Source organism: Lynx canadensis, chromosome A3 (assembly GCF_007474595.2).
Source record: "Lynx canadensis isolate LIC74 chromosome A3, mLynCan4.pri.v2, whole genome shotgun sequence".
NCBI lineage: Eukaryota > Metazoa > Chordata > Mammalia > Carnivora > Felidae > Lynx > Lynx canadensis.
Genome location: NC_044305.1, coordinates 104,286,236 through 104,304,992, shown reverse-complemented (window position 1 = coordinate 104,304,992; position 18,757 = coordinate 104,286,236). Strand labels below are relative to the sequence as shown.

The 18,757-nt window shown below is 45.0% G+C and overlaps 1 protein-coding gene across 3 annotated transcripts; it reads right to left on the bottom strand.

Annotated features, from left to right (window-relative positions):
* Positions 1 to 3,142: 3,142 nt before the first annotated feature.
* LOC115510874 (zinc finger protein 2-like) lies at positions 3,143 to 13,351 on the bottom strand. Of its 3 annotated transcripts, none has more exons than XM_030311171.1 (5): positions 12,913 to 13,351; positions 11,780 to 11,906; positions 9,477 to 9,590; positions 7,267 to 8,226; positions 3,143 to 3,994 (listed from the first exon to the last, which is right to left on the bottom strand). In XM_030311171.1, the coding sequence occupies exons 1-5, from the start codon at positions 13,030 to 13,032 to the stop codon at positions 3,798 to 3,800; spliced, it is 1,518 nt and encodes a 505-aa protein (XP_030167031.1). In that variant the 5' UTR covers positions 13,033 to 13,351; the 3' UTR covers positions 3,143 to 3,797. The 3 variants fall into 3 exon arrangements, 2 of the variants coding, with proteins under 2 accessions (XP_030167031.1, XP_030167034.1); XR_003967881.1 differs by having other exon boundaries at positions 3,906 to 3,994; positions 6,965 to 8,226; XM_030311174.2 differs by lacking the exon at positions 3,143 to 3,994 and having other exon boundaries at positions 5,969 to 8,226.
* Positions 13,352 to 18,757: the final 5,406 nt, after the last annotated feature.

Genomic DNA, 18,757 nt, shown 5'->3' with positions numbered 1-18,757 from the left:
TGTCACCTAAGAAAAGTCAACACAGGAAATCAAGGCACAATCCCGCAACATCCCTGAATCAAGACAAACACGACCTCCCATTCCTCCTATCCTCTGCCCTTAAATTCTAGTAGAACTCTGCAGTGAACATCTAGACACATAAATTAAATACATTATTTCTATCTATCATCTGCTGAATGACAAAGTAATACTCAAGAGTCTGTCCATCCGTTCCTCACTTAATGGTTCATTCCTGTCCTATTCCAGAATCACAGGATGAAGGAAGACTAGTTAAATTCCTTTTGAACACTGGCTTTTCAGATATAATACTGGCATTCTTAGAAAAGCGATGAGTCTTATGGGAGGAAAAATATCTAGTCTTCTAAACAAATCCTGTGACTTCTAGAAACCTCACTTTCTGCATCTGCAAATGGGCACAACAATCTTCTTCCTACCACCTTACAGGGTTCCCGTGAGGACAAAACGAAGTCATTATCAAAAGCCAAATTGTCGGGGTGCCTGGGTGGCTCAGTCGGTTAAGCGGTCGGCTCAGGTCATGATCTCGCGGTCCGTGGGTTCAAGCCCCGCGTCGGGCTCTGTTCTGTGCTGACAGCTCAGAGCCTGGAGCCTGTTTCAGATTCTGTGTTTCCCTCTCTCTCTCTGACCCTCCCCCCTTCATGCTCTGTCTCTCTCTGTCTCAAAAATAAATAAACATTAAAAAAAATTTAAAAAAAAAGCCAAATTGTCAAATCTGGTGATCTGGGGGACAAGGGAGGCACACATCATCCTAAAGACGCGCAGGGCAATGGGGTAGCGGGCTCTCCCTCAAAACCCTAACGGGAAACCAACCAGTTGGAAAGGGCTGTCGTCTCACAGAGGTGATGCTTCTCCTTCCAGAGCCTGCCCCAGCCAGAGGGCAGCCTTTCCCTTCTTTTCTCTCCAGCAGGCTCTGCGGCTGCATCCCTCCGAAATTCTCACCTCTGCCCCCAGGCTCCATGGAGACTCCCTCCCCTGGCCCGCGCAGGCGACGACGGCCGCGGAAGAAGGGCGCAGCGAACGCGCGAGGGACCCCGGGGGTCCGCCGCTCTGGTGCACTCAGAGGCCCGGCAACGCGCGCGCGACCCTCGCAGGGCAGCCTGGCGCCACCCCGGGGCCCTCCCGCCACCCTCCTTCCGTCCACTCAGACTTGGAAGGACCCGCGCTTAGGCCTCCTCGACCCCAGGTTCGACCTCCCGCACCACGCAGAAGCAGCCCCGGCCTAGCAACAAAGGCATCTAAGAGCCGGCCGGGCCAAGTTGAGCCGGCCCGATCTCGAGGCTGAACTACGACTCCCAGAATCCTCCGCGGGGCGCGGCCTACGTCACCGGTGGCCGCTTCCCAGAGGACTCTGCGGGATGTTGGCCAGGCGGCCCTCCCCGCTCCGGGCCGGCACTGTACCGAAGTCGCGCACTTATTGGGTCGCCGAGAGAGTCAGGCCCCTGAGAAACCCCTCCAAGCGTGTTAGGCTCTCCTTCTTGGATGCGGACGCTGGGCCCCGGCTCAGAAGATGTATTCGGCTGCACTAACTCCCGCCTCGCAGAGGACGTTCACTGCCCCGCAACTGTGACGAGCTAAGGGCGCCACCCCCGACCTACCCTGGATTCCCTCTCTACCGGCGGTGCTCCCTCGGGAGGGGAGGCTGCCTCATCGCTTCCTTTCTGCGCCCATTATCAGTCCGCCCATTGTGGCGGGAACAGAGATGATATAAAGTAACCGCAGCCTCTAAACCAGCGGTTTTCAAACTGTACCATGACCACCTGGAAGTCTTGTTAAAATAGTGCTAAACTCAACCCTTATTCAGGAATCTGGAGTGGGACCTGAGCATTTGCATTCCTAACAAGTTCCCAAGGGATGCTGAAGCTGCTCATTTGGAAACCAACTAAATGTTGGAATCCCTGGACCGCTCTTCTTTTTCTGTGAACACTTCTCAGTAATCTTGTTCAATCTAGATGTTCTAAATACCATCCAAATGTGATCAACTCCCAACTTATATCTCCAGCATGGGTTTCTCCTCTGACCTTGAGCTGTCTCCTCAACTCCTTACTTGTTTAATGAATATCTCTAGTATAGGACGTTCAAAACTGAATTTTTGAGATCCTTCCTCCCCCAATGCTGTAACTCTTACTCCCGCAGTTTTCCCTACTTCAGTAAATGGCAACTCGTCCTTCTAGTTGCTCAGTTCAAACACCTTGTGGTCATCCTTCTCTTTATCACACAACCCACATCCAGTTCCTCTGCAAATCCTGTTGGCTGTACTCTCAAAATACATACAGAATCTGACCACTTCTCACCACCTCAGTGCTGCCACCCTGGTCTAAGCACCCATCATCTGTTGCCTGGATCACTACAAATGCCTGCCAACTGTTCTCACTCCTACTCTTGCCCTGTTTATCCTATTCTCAACACACTTGCTCTCCTATCTCCAAACAAAGCCAAAGTCCTTACAATAGCCCACAGAGCCCTTCAAGATCTCCATCATCCACACTAACTCTCTGATCTCATCTTCTACCACTTTCCCCTTATTTGTTCCGCTGCAGCCAGACTGGCCTGTCATTCTTCAATTGAGTGAAGCATGCTTCCACTATGGAGCCTTTGTGCTTGTTCCTCTGCCTGGATAGACACCCTGGGTAGATACCCCCAGGTATCCACAGAGCTTGCTCTCTCACCTCCAGACCTTTTCCATAGCACTTTTCTATTTCTAACATGTAATTAATTTTGTTTATTGGGGGTGTCTTCAGATTAAACTCCATGGGAGGAGTATCCCAGAGTATTTACTGCTACTTAGATAAACAGTAACTGAGTATATTCTCTGTATTCGTAGAGAAGGTACAAATGCCCGAAACTAATACTGTCCTTGTTGCTTTTCTTGGCTTTCATTTGGGGTGATTTTGGAAAACTTGGACGTCCTTTGTAACCCTCCTTTTATTTACAGAGGCCCTACTTTAAAGTTTTGGGGATTTTTTTTTTTTTTTTTTAGAATTGGGGAGGGGCAGAGAGAGCGGGGGGGGGGGGGGGGAGAGAGGGAGAATCCCCAACAGGCTCCCTGCTGTCACCATGGAACCCCAACTGGGGCTCAATCTCACGAACCATGAAATCATGACCCGAGCAGAAATCAAGAGTCAGATGCTTTAGTGACTGAGCCACCCAGGTGCCCCCAGAGGCCCTACTTTAGAAATAAGGTAGCCCTAGACACTACCAGCTGGCCCAAGCACATAAATTGGTGTCCCACAGTAGAGTGGAGCTGGAACACTCCACTCTATTTTTTTAAGATAAAAATCCCCAATGAGTCCCCATTGTCTCTTAAGGGTAGATGGTCCTTGAGTTTTCCTGAATTTGCTGAGGGCTTCTGTTTCCCTTTAGTCTGTGTTTGCCACAACATCCCACCAGGAACGTATCTTTGCATTCCTTAAGAAGCTGCCTTTAAAGGCCATTTACTTTGATGTGAAAGTTGATATATAGAGAGATATCAAAGGATATGCAGAGGATATAAAAGGAATCCTTTAGTGACCTTGGAAGAGGGCAAAACCGGAAATGTAAAGGTAGGATTGGGTGGCAAACAGATGGAGGTTTCAGGGACGTGAGATTCAACAGAAGAGAGAGGTGCTAAAGGTCTTGGGTACTGAGAGAGGAAGGCAGATGTGAGACAGGCAATCAAACTTGGGAGTGAAATAGCAAAGGCAATAAATCAGGCCTGAGTCATGTACCTAGTTATGTTACATGTTACCTTTGGGCACATATCCTCAGCTCTTTGCTCCAACTCAGCTGCCAGAACCTGTGAACTAACTCGGACACTTGATTGCACCACCTCCAGCTGTACAGTTATCTGCTGGGAGTGCCAGTCTCTCCCCGTTGCTTGCCACAGCCCAGACAACTGCACAGCTCCAGTTTCCGGTTCCTTGCACCACTTCCAGGCTTGCTGAAGTGCCACACAATGGCTTGGGATCTGGCCTCTCTAGGGGTGGCTGGATGATGCAACCTGAAAGTGTGGGGTAAACAGGAGGAATCTGATCAGTTAAATTCCTTCTGCCCGTCAACTTTTAACAGGAATTTCCTTTGGGTGTGAATATAGTGGTTAAATACATAAGGGTTTATTTCCTCTCATTCAAGATTAGGATTAGGCAGTCCAGAGCTGGTATGGAGTCTTCATAAGGTCACCAAGGAATCAGAAGTCTTTTGCTTTTCTCCCTTCCCATCCTTCAGGCATGGCTGATATCCTCAAAGTCACAAGATGGCTGCTGAAATTCCAGCCACTAAATCCACATTCCAGGTAGAGAAGAAGGGAAGAGCAAAAGCAAAAGGGTTTGTTTTTTTTTTAGCTGTCCCTCCCTTTGAAGGTGTCCCCAAAAGTCCTGTCCAACAAATTCCAATTATACTAACATATCATTTGCTTGATATTTGACACATCAATACATTACTGGCCTGACATTTGATATATCAGTATTTCATTGGTCTGACTAGCCATACCTCACTACAAGACACTCTGCTGTGCTCAGAAGAGCCTTGGATTTCCTATTGTTAAGGACGAAAAAAAGTACAACTACAACTTAGGCAACTAACGGCTTCTGCCACAGTAAGCATTAGTTAATGCTTATTATCAACACTAGCTATTGCAAGGTTGCTTAATCATGAGGTTCTATAAAGTGGCTCAGTAAGTTGATCCTAGTTTATTTGGTCAATTGCCTCTTCTGCAGACTTTGCATAGGTTTTAGACACATGTGTGAAGGGAAGGAAAGGAATCCACATCTTTACAGGATACTTATGGCATGTTTAGCAGGTTGGACATGAGATCTTTGATCATCGTGGGGACTGATTCTTTTGTGGCCTCTGCTATTGGGCTTCACTATCAACTCCATTTGTCCTTTCTAAGGTTCCAGGTTCCTGCCCATTAACAGGATGAAAGAAGAGAGCGTCATGCTCATTCTCTATCCTTCATCAATTGTAATGCCAATATGGTACAAGAAATTAAAATAGGGGTGCCTCGCTGGCTTATTTGGTGTGACTCTTGGAGTATGTGACTCTTTTTTTTTTTTAAGTTTATTTATTTGAGTGAGAGAGAGAGAGAGAGAGAGAGAGAAAGAGAGCGCAATCAGGGGAGGGGCAGAGAGGGGGAAAGAGAGAGAATCCCAAGCAGGCTTTGCACTGCCAGCACGGAGCTTGATGCAGGGCTCAAACTCACGAACTGGGAGATCACGACCTGAGCCAAAACCAAGAGCCAGAAGCTTAACTGACTGAGCCACCCAGGCACCCCAAGTGTGCAATTCTCATCTTGGGGTTGTGAGTTCAAGCCCGACATTGGGTGTGGAGCCTACTTAAAAAAAAAAAAAAAAAGAAAAGAAAAGAACTGGGGGCACCTGGGTGGTTCAGTCTGTTAAGCACCCGACTTCGGCTCAGGTCATGATCTCACGGTTCGTGACTTTGAACCCTGCGTCAGGCTCTGTGCTGACAGCTCAGGGCCTGGAGCCTGCTTTGGATTCTGTGTCTCCCCCTCCCTCTGCCCCCACGTGCACTCTGTCTCTCTAAAAAATAAAATGAGGGGCGCCTGTGTGGCTCAGTCGGTTGAGTGTCCAACTTCAGCTCAGGTCATGACCTCACGGTCTGTGAGTTCGAGCCCCGCATCGGGCTCTGTGCTGACAGCTCAGAGCCTGGAGCCTGCTTCGGATTCTGTGTCTCCCTCTCTCTCTGCCCCTCCCCCACTCATGCTCTGTCTCTCTCTCTCTCTCTCTCTCTGTCAAAAAGAAATAAACATTAAAAAAAATTTTTTTTAATAAAATGAAAACATTGAAAAAACTTAAAAAAATAAAAAAGAAAAGAAAAGAACTGTGCTTTTTAAAAAACACACCTAGACACGAGGAACCTGTCCTCATCTTGGTGTTCATGTTCTCTCAGCTGCTCCAGGGAATTACTGCTTTATTACTAAGCAGGAATTCTCAAGATGTAGGTGTGAGGAAGCCAATCTCTGCCTCCACTGTGTAGGTGTGGATAGGACAGTCTGCATTTTGGTTTCACAGATACTGATGTTGAGGGCAAGGAGGACATCATGTCTCATAGACCCGGTGGCCCAGCTCTCAGCTACAGCCTCATGTCTGCTGCTTTAGTACTAAAGGAGGACTGCTCATGGATGACCTATGCCTGGAGTTAACTTTGCTTTGTGATATTCTTTGAGATTAGACATAGCGCCATCTCCTGGTTCACTGTGGCTGACTTCTTCAGCCTGGAACCCCACCCAGCTGCCATGGCTGTAGCTGGCTTGCAACTGGACTGAGAACTTTCGGCATAAATATTCTTTCCCTTCAGCATTTATACACGAATACAATGTGAGAAAGGGAAGGTGTTATGTCAAAATATGGATGGAATGGCAGAACTACACTAAGGAATTTTAGTTATCAGTGAGAGTAAACACATGTAACACAAAAACACAACCGCTAACCTGGAAACAAGGGTGATGGGTTAGTCTACTAGAGACCAAAGGTCAGGTTAGAGGGCAGAAGAGCCAAAGTTCAGGGTCAGGTTAGAGGGCAGAAGAGCCAAAGTTCAGAAGAGCCAACTGATGCTGGATGACGTCCCTAGTGAAGAACAGGGCATACCCAAACCAGGACTCCAGGAACCTCAAAGAAGAGTAGATTAAGAGCTAATAGCACAATTATCATGAAGGTATTTACAGTCCTACAGATGTATTAGCTTCATGTTAATTTTCTTACTGAAGTCTCTAGTTCTGGAAAGTGCTTTTGATTGAGGACTCAAGTTCTCATGACTAGACAGGTATTCATTCATTGAGAAAATATATAATAAGTGGCAGGCATCACACTGAGGACACAGCAGCTCACAGGTATGAAATAGTTCCTGTTCTTATGGAGTGGTCTAGAAATTAAAAAAATTAATTATACATAAATAAATAAATAAATACAAACATACAATGCTTATCTCTGGGTCCCCTTCAAACACTTACAAAACATATTGATTGGAGAGCTTCTGACCAATTTGGGGATCCTCGGGGTATTATATTAAGTATGAGGCATCCCAGTGGAAGTCTATGGCACGGTCCATTAAGACTATTTATTGAGCCTCTAGTACCAAATGGAGACATGAGAATATGCGGTAGTTAGAAGGTGCTCAAACACAAATCTTCATTATCTTGCATAAAAGCATCTTAACTCTCTGTGGGGGCCCCCTGCCGGGCTGGAGCACCTCTGTGACATTCTGACGGCTGCCTGGCATAACGTCGCTGATGTTGGATGATAGATGACTTACAACTGAACACCTTCCCGCACACGCTGCACTCGTAGGGCTTTTCTCCAGTGTGCACTCTCTGATGCTGAGTAAGTCGTCTTTTCTGAAGGAAGGCTTTCCCACATTCAGTGCACTCATAGGGCTTGTCTCCGCTATGAATTTTCTGATGCTGATTAAGGGACGAGCGGTCAAAGAAAACTTTCCCACACTCATTACATTCAAAAGGGGTCTCTCCAGTGTGTGCTCTCCGGTGGCGAATGAGGGAGGAGCGGTCAAACAGGGCTTTGCCACAGCCCTTGCATTCATAAGGCCGCTCTCCAGTGTGAGTGAGCTTGTGGCGAGCGAGGATGCTCTTCTGGCTAAAGGATTTCCCACATTCTGTGCACTCATAAGGACTTTCTCCAGTATGAATTCTCCGATGGCGAGTAAAAGATGAGCGGACAAAGAAAGCCTTGCCACATTCGTTACATTTAAAGGGCTTCTCTCCGGTATGAGTTCGCTGGTGTTCAGTAAGGGTTAATCGGTCATAGAAAGTTTTCCCACATTCGTTGCATTCAAAGGGGCTCTTCCCAGTGTGAGACATCAGATGTTTCTTAAGACTACTTCTATAGCTGAAGGCTTTCCCGCATTCTTTACAGTTGTAGGGCTTCTCTCCGGTGTGAGTCCTTTGATGGCGAGTGAGGGATAAGTGGTTATATAAGGTCTTCCCACATATGCTGCATTCAAAGTTTCTCCCCTTACTGTTGGTTTTCTTGGCAGGAGTGGATCTTTGCCTGGAGTCCTTCTCCTTGGGGGAGGATTTCTTCAAAATCTCCCCCGATAGATGTTCTTTCTTTGTGCCCCTGAGGTTTTCTGAGCCAAGTGCAGGACCCAGAGGACCATCTTTTCTGAGTTTTTCCATTAGTGTCTTTTGCAACTTTCCTTTTTTAGAAATATCCTGGCTTTTAGTTGAGTCCCAGCTCTCAAGTCTAGCATTCTGGTCTGAAACAAATAGAAAATATAGATATGACTGGGTCTTAGTGCTAGTGAAAAAGAGAACATTATCTTTGTTCAGAAAAGAATGAATACAAAATACTTCCTTGTTTATTGTAACTCCTCAAAAGCAAAGCATCAGAGAGAGGCTGAAAAATGGCAGAGGAAAACAGAGGAACAGAGATGGAAGTGGAAGGTGGTCATTTCGCCCACTAAACAAGTCTCTGTTATTCATTCGTTATATATTTTCTAGGTGCCTACAAAGTGCGAGGCACAACAGAAGTCACTGGGACTCTAATGAACAAGACCAGACATGGTCCCTGCCCTCATGATGCTTATATTCAACACGACAGGAGACAAAAAACAAATAAAACACCACAGATGGTGGTAAGTCCAGTGAAGAAAATAATGAACAGAAGTTGGAGTGGGGGTCTTCTTTAGAGGAAAAACTTAAGAACGGTCATCTGGAAGTGACAGTTAAGCTGAGCTCTGAAAGATATGTTAACCATGAGAACAGCCAAAAGAAGAGCATTTCAGGGAGAGATCCATGCAGAAAAGTAGGCTATACACAAAGAAGCATGGAAATGACTAGGCAGTTTATTACAGGTCAATGAGTTTAAACAGCAGAGAGTAAATGGAGAGGCCAGCCTGGACCTGAGAAAGTGAACTGTCAATGACTACTGAACGGTTTTTAAAGGAAGAGGAAGGAGATATGGTAAAGGATAAGTAGGAAAGATAAAAAAAGTGTTATCAGAGTTCATTATAAATAGGTCTCAACCCTCCCCCAACCCCCTTGCTACCTGTTCATTCATCTGACAAATACCTGAGTGCGTGCGACGTACCAGGTACTATTCAAAAGGTTGGGGATACATTAGTGAACGATACAAAACCTCTGATGGAGTTTACATTTTAATTAGTGGGCAGGTATGGACAGACAGTAAACAAAATAAAGAAGTAAAAAAGTACAGTATGTGAGGAAGACAGACTGGGAAGAGAGCTAGATAGTGCAGGGGCTGGGGAGGGGGAAGGTGATGGAGAGATTGCAATTAAAGATAGGGTCATCAGGGCAGGCCTGACTGAGAAGGCAGCACATTTGAGCAAAAACTTGAAAAGGGTGACAGGAAAGCCACATGGCTATCTGGGGGAATGAGTGTTCCAGACAAAAGCAGTGAACATCTCCACAGGCCTAAGAGGTCCTGAGGAATGGTCTCTGCAAGTGAACTGTCTATCGAAATCCTATCCGCCTAGTTTACACATACCTAAATAAGTACTTCCTGGGGCTTCTCTTTCTTCATCTTCCTGAAAATCAAGTTTCCATGGCTCTTCACCTCTTTTCAACTGGAAAATCACATCAGGTTTAGGAACTAGAAGTCCTGCTCACAAAGGACAAAATGAGAAATGGCTGTTTGGGATGGAAATTCACAACCATCCTGGGGTTTAATAAAATCCCCTTATCCTCTAGATAGGAAAATGGCAGTATCCAAAAATCATATGCTAATTTCTAAAATAAGATGCTAATTCTTCTTCTCTAAAGGGAAGTCGGTACTGACTTTCTAGAAAATCTGAATTAGATCTATTGAAGTAGTTCACTAATTTTTCTCTGATGTAGGAGGCACCTCCCCAAGATGGAACTAGTATTAAGAGTTGAGGGAAAATTCTTAGCTTAGAGAAGTGGAATATGGAGAAGGTTCTGCACCTCAAGGAACTAAGGTGAAGAAGCTACCCCATCTTCTTTTGTCGTTTCTTAAAGAATAGATTTGTATCCTTTAATTATATTTCCGTGCAATTATACTGAATTTGAAGCAACTAACAAATCAAACTGGAATAGTTTAAGAAATATGACTCACCTTATGTGCAGTTAATAGTAAACACTTAAAACTAAAAATATCAGTGAACAATTTTTTAGAAATCCTTAAAAAATGAATTATAATGTCTTTGGTTTTTGATGATTTAAAGTAATGGCATTTATAAATGTTATATAATATAAATTTATATGGTGACATACATAAATTTTCTATATTTATGTTTTAAAATGCAATACTAAATGTTTAAGACATACAAAAAAGCATAAAGACTAAAACAAAAAGCTACGAACCCACCATCTAACTTGATATTAACACTAAAATTGAAGCCCCTCCTTCATCCCCTCTCCCTTCCCCTACTGAGGTACCCACCATACTAAATATTATGTAAATCACTCTATGCATTTAAAAATGTTTCCTCAGGGCGCCTGGGTGGCTCAGTCGGTTAAGCGTCCGACTTCAGCTCAGGTCATGATCTCACACTCCGTGAGTTTGAGCCCCACGTTGGGCTCTGCACTGACAGCTTGGAGCCTGGAGCCTACTTCAGATTCTGTTTCTCCCTCTTTCTCTGCCCCTTCCCCGCTCATGCTCTTTTTCTGTCTCTCAAAAATGAATAAATGTTAAAAAAAAATTTTTTTTAATATGTTATGTTCAGGGCACCTGGGTGGCTCAGTTGGTTAAGCGCCTGACTCTTGATTTCGGCTTAGGTCATGATTTTACCATTCATGGGACTGAGCCCATGAGGGGCTATATGCTGACAGCACATAGCCTGCTTGGGATTCTCTCTCTCTCCCTCTCTCTCTGCCCCTCCCCTGCTCATGCTCTCTCTCTCAAAATAAGTGAACGTTAAAAAAAATATGTAATGTTCATTGTAGACCATTAAGAAATATAAAAAAGAGAAAAAGTCACTTGTAAGTCTACTAGTCAAAGACAATTAGGGGTAAAATTTTGGTGTAGATTCTTCCACTTTTCTATGCATATAGATATATGTTGTGAATGTACTCAAGTTCCAATCATTTTGTAGCCTGCTTTTATCATTTAACAACATATCATTAATATCTTTCTAACTCTATAAATATCATTCATGGTCAAGGCCCATCCTATACTATAGCCCATTATGGATGTACAATGGTTTATTTACCTAAATCCCTACTACCAAGTACCTGTGCTGTTTCCATTGTTTCACAATTTTAGCCAAAACAGGGATAAACATTTATCTGATTTTTCCCCCTTAGGACAATTCCCAGAAAAAGGGGTACCCATTTTCCATTTTATTTAACATAATTTTTTGCTTAAAGCTAGAGTCTCAGACCAAACTTCACTTATCCTTCAGACTCTATCCATATCCAAAGGACCATTTACTGATAGTACTGACAGCCATGAGTTAAATACAAGCAAACAACGAAAGGTAAATAAATTCACAAACCACTTGTACCTTTGCTAGGGATCTATCTAAAGATGTACAATTCTGCCCCAGTAAGTAAAGAAGGGCCAGGGACACCTGGGTGGCTCAGTCAGTTAAGCGTCCGACTCTTGATTTTGGTTCAGGTCATGATCTCACAGTAGTGAGATTGAGCCCCATGTTGGGTTCCACACTGAGCATAGAACCTGCTTGGGATTCTCTCTCTCTCCTTCTCTCTCTCCTTCTCCCTCTCCTCTCTCTCAAAAATAAATAAATACACTTTAAAAAAGGGGGGGGCATATTCTCTACACACACACCCAATGGCAGATTCTGAGTCATTGAAGAAAGTCATACTTACCCAAAGAAACAAAACCCTGATAATTCTCCAGCATCACCTCCCTGTAAAGAGCCCTCTGAGTAGGGACCAGCTGCTTCCACTCATCCTTTGAGAACTTCACAGCCACATCCTTAAACTTGAGTGACTTCTGAAAAGACAAACATGTTCTTACTCACCTACGTGTCTTCTTTTATGTCTCACTGAGGAAGAGTAAAGACTACAGCACTGGAAGACACATGGAATAAAAAAGAAACTGTTTTGATGATGTAAGAGCACTGGATATTTTAAGTAAGAGGTACAGGTCTGTGACCTGAGGCATGAAACTCTTGGTGATGGCCTCATGTCATCATATCCATGACAGAGCCTCCAAACTTCAGGGACACTGTTACTGGCCTCAATTTTTTAAACTATCAATTAAAGAATTAGAGTAGATGATCTTTAAATTCCCTTTCAGCTCTAACACTCATGGATCCATGAGATCTCAGTTTGAACAACAGGTTCTCAAGTCAAGGGAAGATCTATGATGAGTGTACAAAGAACAGAGGATACTTGTAAGAGCTAAAACTGAAGAAAAAGGATAAAAAATATGGTGTCCCTTTGAAAGGAAGATAATATTCCAGACTAGAGGATTCAGAAGTTTTAAATTCTCATGAAAGTTCTCTAAGCACTCCCTGAGCCATTGCTAAGGGCAGAGCTGCCTCAATTCTCTGCTACCCAACCATTACAAAACACAGGACAGGGCTGGTCATCAAGGCCTTATGAAGGGCCATCTAGAAGGAAGATCCCAGGGCACCTGGGTGGCTCAGTTGGTTGAGCGTCCGACTTCAGCTCAGGTCATGATCTCATGGTCTGTGAGTTCGAGCCCTGCATTGGGCTCTGTGCTGACAGCTCAGAGCCTGGAACCTGCTTCAGATTCTGTGTCTCTCTCTCTCTGCCCCTCCGCTGCTCATGCTCTGCCTCTCGCAATCTCAAAAATGAATAAATGTTAAAAAAAAAAAAAAAAAACTTCAGAAGGAAGATCCCTACAGCTTTGTTGTATGGTGAGAAGGGAGAGAATCTGAAGCCAGAAAGGGTACTAGTCTTTTCTATAGAGCATCACTTCTACCAAAATGAGACCAATCTCAAGGCTCCGGACTGAAGAAAATCCAACTCACCTGCCATCTGGCTGTTAGAGGTACAGCTGCCATTCTCTCCTCTACTATGTCCTCTTGGAAAAGGCCCAGGTCAGAGTTGGCAGAGCTAGAGAAGGAAACATGAAAAGAGACCACTCCCATTTCATAGTTATCTGACCCAGACTAAAAATCCCTACATATCCGTTAGGTGTGAAACAGTCCTTATGCTCAATACCCCACTAAGAGCAAAGCAAGCCTAGAAGTAAATTCACCCTTTCCCAGGAGATGGAAATTACGGATAGTGCCACAACTCTGTTCCTGAGTTAGCAGCTTCCTGGGAACAGAGCTCTGTTCCCATATCAGAAAACTATTAAAAATCAAATAGTTTACAATGAAGTCAATTTTTACTCCATTTTATAAATCTATAATAAGCATTGTGCTCTGTAGTATTTTGACATAAATAAGCAATTTAATAAATAACTCAATCTGACTTTTAAATTCAAGATGACCAGAGGATGCTTATACTAGCATTTTTTTTAAAGGCTAATGTGGAGCCTATATGGCCAAGAATAAAAAAGCAAAAGCAAATTCGTGTATTAGTGTTATTAGTCAAGTTTTGTTTAGTTCTAAGGGCCAGAAATATGTTCAAGCAAGCTACGGTGTTATTTTTAGGATACAATGGACATTATAAGGATACTGTAATTAAACAGCATCTAGGCCTCATGACATCTGTGGCCCCTACTGGGATGAAGAGCACTGGCCTCCTGTCCTAATTCTTTCCTGATTGCCAAAGATCCCAAGTAGAGGTTCTAGAAGTGACTGGGTCCTATCCAATCAAGAAATGGAGTCAGTGGCACCTGGGTGGCTCAGTTGGTTAAGCATTCAACCCTCGATTTCAGCTCAGGTCATGATCTCACAGTTGCTGAGATTGAGTCCTGAGTCGGGCTCAGCGCTGACAGTGCAGAGCCTGCTTGGGATTCTCTCTCTCTCCCTCTCTCCCTGCCCCTCCCCCACTCACACGCACATGCTTGTGCTCTTTCTCTCTCTCAAAAAGAAACAAACTTAAAAAAAAATTAAACAACAACAGCAACAACAACAACACAAGAAATGGAATCAAACACCAAATGCTAGAAATTCCAGCCAGTTTCTTTAGGGTCATCTTTTTTTTTTGTTAGAGTCCATTTTTTTAAGTTTATTATTTAGTAATCTCTATACCCAACGTGGGGCTTGAACGCATGACCCTGAGATCAAGAGTTGCATGCTCCTCTGACTGAGCCAGCCAGAGGCCCCTGTTACAGTCATTTTTAAAGTTTCCATAGAACTAGGAGGCTATATGCAAAATGATACCCAGCTATTCAATTCAGTCCAGAACTGAATACAATTGCTTCTCCAGCAAAAGGGGCAGCAGGACCAACCGGGATGGACTGACTGACTGCTGCCCCTACAGCACTGGCTGGCATCACAGAAGCCCATGGGAAATAAAGGATTAGCTAGAGAGCTAGGGTGTCCAGAGTGCAATGGTCACCTGCAGAGACAGACCCCACGCGAAGTTTGGTTTCAATATTGAGAATGATGATGCCACACGCACAAACACAGACCAAGTATATAGAAAGGTTTATTACTTATGTCATTGAGGTCTCTGGAGAGAGCAGAGCCGGTCTCTCAATAGGTCCAAAATGGCTCTAGAGAGGAGGAGGAAAGGAGGAAAGGAGACCAGCCTGGTCTTTATTGTGGTTAGGGGGCAGGGCCAGGGTGAGCGTGCCCACATGCCCACAGGAAGGGGCTTGTGTGATTGGAATCCCCCACCAATGCCCAAGGAGAGAGCATTCAGACTTCCTTATCAGCTTGTCCAGGTGTGAGACACAAGGGCAAGAAGGAGGGGTGAGTCTTAAAAGCCCAGCAGTCAAGTATCAAGGCAGACCGCACAGTGTAACTATATGTCCGAAACAGGAGGAAGAATCTCCGTCCTCTTCTCTCCCGGCCTTCTGATCTTTGGGCCTGATATGGAGACAATCTGTGACATAACAGCAACTGGAAGACAGGAGAGGTAATACTATTCTCAAGAAAAAGATTCATTTACCTAACAGAAGCTTTATTCAGAGGATCTGAAAAATCCTTCCAGGAGTAGAGCCGGGAACAACGATCTCCCCAAACTTCCCTGTCCACAGGGAATGCCAGAATAACATTCTCTCAGGGTTTTATTACAAAGACTGTTAAAAATGTAGTCGGTATCCACTAGGGAGGGCAAAAGACTAGAAAAAGAAAGAGGGTAAAGGGACCCAATAGTACTCATCCAAGGCTGACTCTATGTAATATAATCCATACAAACCAGTAGGATAAGTCACATTTGGCACTATCTTCTGGACTCCAATTATGATGGTGATCCACTACCAATCAGATTTTTTTTTTCATGAATAGACTTGTGTATCCTGCTGGATACTGAAGGATAATGATGGTGCCATACATCTTTATCTCTTGCTCTTGAGATCAAGATAGAGCAACGTATCTTGATAGAGAACCTGGATATACCATCTTGGACATTTAGAATGGCCAACAGCAAGATTACATTGATAATTTCTGTGTACGCAGGCCATCTGACATGTGCCTGGAGGTGACCACAAATGAGAATGGTGCTGGAACCAAGCCACCAAGGGCTACATGGGTCTTGCACCTCTTCATCCCCCAAGAGAATGTTCTGAGTTCTCAGAGGAATGTTCTCGGAACATTCTCCTCTGTACAGACAAGGTTCAATAAGGTCTTTAACTCCCAGCCCTCCTGAGTTTATTGTTCTAACACCCACAATTAAGTGGCCATGGTCTCTGTGTCTCCTACTTAGAATTCTCAAGACCTTTGTGGTTGTTAGCCATTGAGAGGCTAATGACCTTAGATCACGTTTCCACCTCTTGCCCACTCAGCCATTGCCAAGGAGCACAATGAAGAGCAGTTCTCAGAGACATGAACTATGGCCAGGACAGGCCTACCACTCTTTACAGAGTGATTTTCTTAGTAGTTGTATTTCAAGGTGAATGACAGGCAACAAGAAGCATCTACTGTTCTGTCTCTGGAGCTCTGCCAATACTTCACACTTTTCAAGGCAATATCTTTATTCACATCCATACATTACTAAAAACGGTCTCTATTTCCTGGACAAAGCTGACTGGCATCTGAACCAATTAGTCCTTCCCCTGGCATTTTGGAAGTGGAACCAAGAAAAAGAGGTCAGCCTCTCATGAGGCTCCCCTTGAGGGCATGAAAACCTGGGAGCCCTTGACAGTCACATTTTGTCATGCCATCTGAGAGCAGAAAAAGCCAGTCAGCAGTGACAGGGAAATATAAAACAGAAGTACAAACAGAAGTAAAGGCAAGGGGTTAAGAGAGGGTCCTGAATTTTTTTGTTCTGTCCCCAGTTGCAGTTTACAAGCACACTGCAGTCTTTTTCCTTGGGTTCCGTGACCTAACCAAGCATCCTCAAAATGAATCCCCCTTCTACTAGTTTGAGCGGGGTTTCTGCAGTTTGCAACCCAAAGAGACCTAAGACAGGGAGCAAAACCAATCTTCTACCTTCTTACCTGAGGTTTCATTGTTCACGTTCTGCTACCAGACCTCTCCTCTTAAGAGCTCTTTTGAGTCCTGGGGGTACATAGAGGACACAGCATCCAGTGTGGCTCACAGAACCAAAAGGGTGGCATTAATCTTAAGATGCCTGCCAGTATCATTAAAATAAGCTGTGGATGTTTCTAGCCAAGCCTATAAACTCTTTTCCAATCCATAACCAAATTGATCCACATCACAAAACAAAGACTCAGGGTCATTACCGTCTTTGAACGCTCAGATTTCTGATTCAATCACCTGGTGTATACTATCTTATACTACAGTTATTTGTATCTTTATCTTTCCAAGTAGGCAAATCTTGGGAGTCAAATCTTGCTTTCCTCACACTAAGAAAGCTACTTCCACATACTTAGTACTCCAGAAATCTTTGCAGACTAATTGAAATACCAAGTTTTGCAAGAAAGTCTAGTTGGTGTTGGAAAGCAGCTCTCAAAGAGGGAGCGCCACTGGACAGCTCCAAGAAGCCGGGTGCAAGCGGTTGAAACCCTGGCCCAGGGAACCGAGAGAAATGAGTAATTGAGGGGCTTTCCGGGAAGGATGGACCAGCAGGATTCAGCGGAGTCAGTTCAATCCTGGTGTACTGAGCCCCCAGCACTTCCCAAGCAGGGGAAGGACCGCCTCGGGAGGAAATGCGCCATTCTACCCGGCGGATACACACTGCGGAGCGCGGCCCTGCGCACCCCAGCGCACGTCATCTCACACTGCGGGGCCAGGCTACCGACGTCTCACTTCACCTCGCACCCATGTCGTCACCCTGAGTCGCGCCGGGCCTGCAGCTGGCGCCTCCTCCCCTTCCCCGCTGCAGGTCGGATCAAGGTCAGCCTGGGAGCAGCGGCCAAGGATAGTTCCAAACACCCCATTTCGGTTCCACCCTCACGTCATCGCGCCTCGCAGCCCAACTTCCTTCCCGGCCCGTTCTTCAACACCTTCCTCTCGCCGCAGCCACGGGTCCCACCACACCGAACCCCTGGTCCTCACCTTGGGCGCCAACCGGCTCCCGGCGGCCCCACGAGGAGCAGGACCACAGAGCGCCTGCGCAAAGTGCCCTCGGAAAACTACGATTCCCAGAAGGCCTCGGGGCGGGTTTTCGGAGGCCCCGCCTCCTGAGGTACCACAGGGGTAGTCGCGTGCGTCATTCAAAAGGTGGAAGGTGACACTTGTAGTAAAAATGAAGGGAAGAAATGTAGTAAATGTAGTAAAAAAGAAAGAAAATGTAGTAAAAAAAAAAAAGTGAAGACCCAAGGCTGTCTCCTGGCCCTCCCTGTTCGCTTGCCCCAGGCGGACCCCTACCAAGGATGCCTCTTTCTTAGACAGTTTTCTATCCAGGAGGCTATTTGCAACCTCTACTCTCTTCAGGCACCTGCTGCTTCATCTCCCTCGCTTTCCGAGTGGGGGTGGAGCGGAGAAAGCTTGGGAGAGAATTCCCATACTTGCCTGTAATCAGAAATACAAATTTGCCTTTCTTCACGTTCATTCTACTGCCCTCTCCAATTAGAACAATAAACAGATCGCTTCTCGGCCTTTTGGCTAAGATCAAGTGTAGAACAATAAACAGAGATACATCTGGGCTTTGTAATTATGTTAGTTAATAAAGTCCCTTGAGGCTTAAAGCAAGTTGAGGAAGCATTTTCTATCTGCTGTACCCGAAGGCATCCTGATACATGTTCACATCTCTTACATTTTTTTTTTTTACATCTCTTACATTTTAAAAGAAATATTCTCTTCGTTTCACATCCCCCTCCAGCTACCAATCTTAACCTCTCCTTTTTATCAAAGCGAAACTACTCAACGTTGAAGATACTTGCTATGTTTACCTTCCTCTCCACCCATTCCTTAACCAAATTCATTCCAATATGGCTTTGGCGCCACCATCCAAGTTATCGACAAATCAGGGGGTGGGGGTGGGTAATGCTTTGGCTTTCTTTTTTTTTTTTATGTTTATTTATTTTTGAGAGAGACAGAGACAGAATGCGAGTGGGTTAGGGGCAGGGAGAGAGGGAGATACAGAATCTGAAGCAGGCTCCAGGCCCTGAGCTGTTAGCACCGAGTCCGACGCGGGGCCCAAACTCACGAGCTGTGAGATCATGACCTGAGCTGAAGTCGGATGCTCAACCGACTGAGCCACCCAGGCGCCCCTAATGCTTTGGTTTTCTTGACCACTTGACAACATTGAACACTTTTTGACTATTCCCTTTCTTGAAAGTCTTTCCTGTTAACCTGCTCTCACCTAGTGTTTCTCTTACCTACCTAGTCTCTTCCATTTACTTTTCTTTTA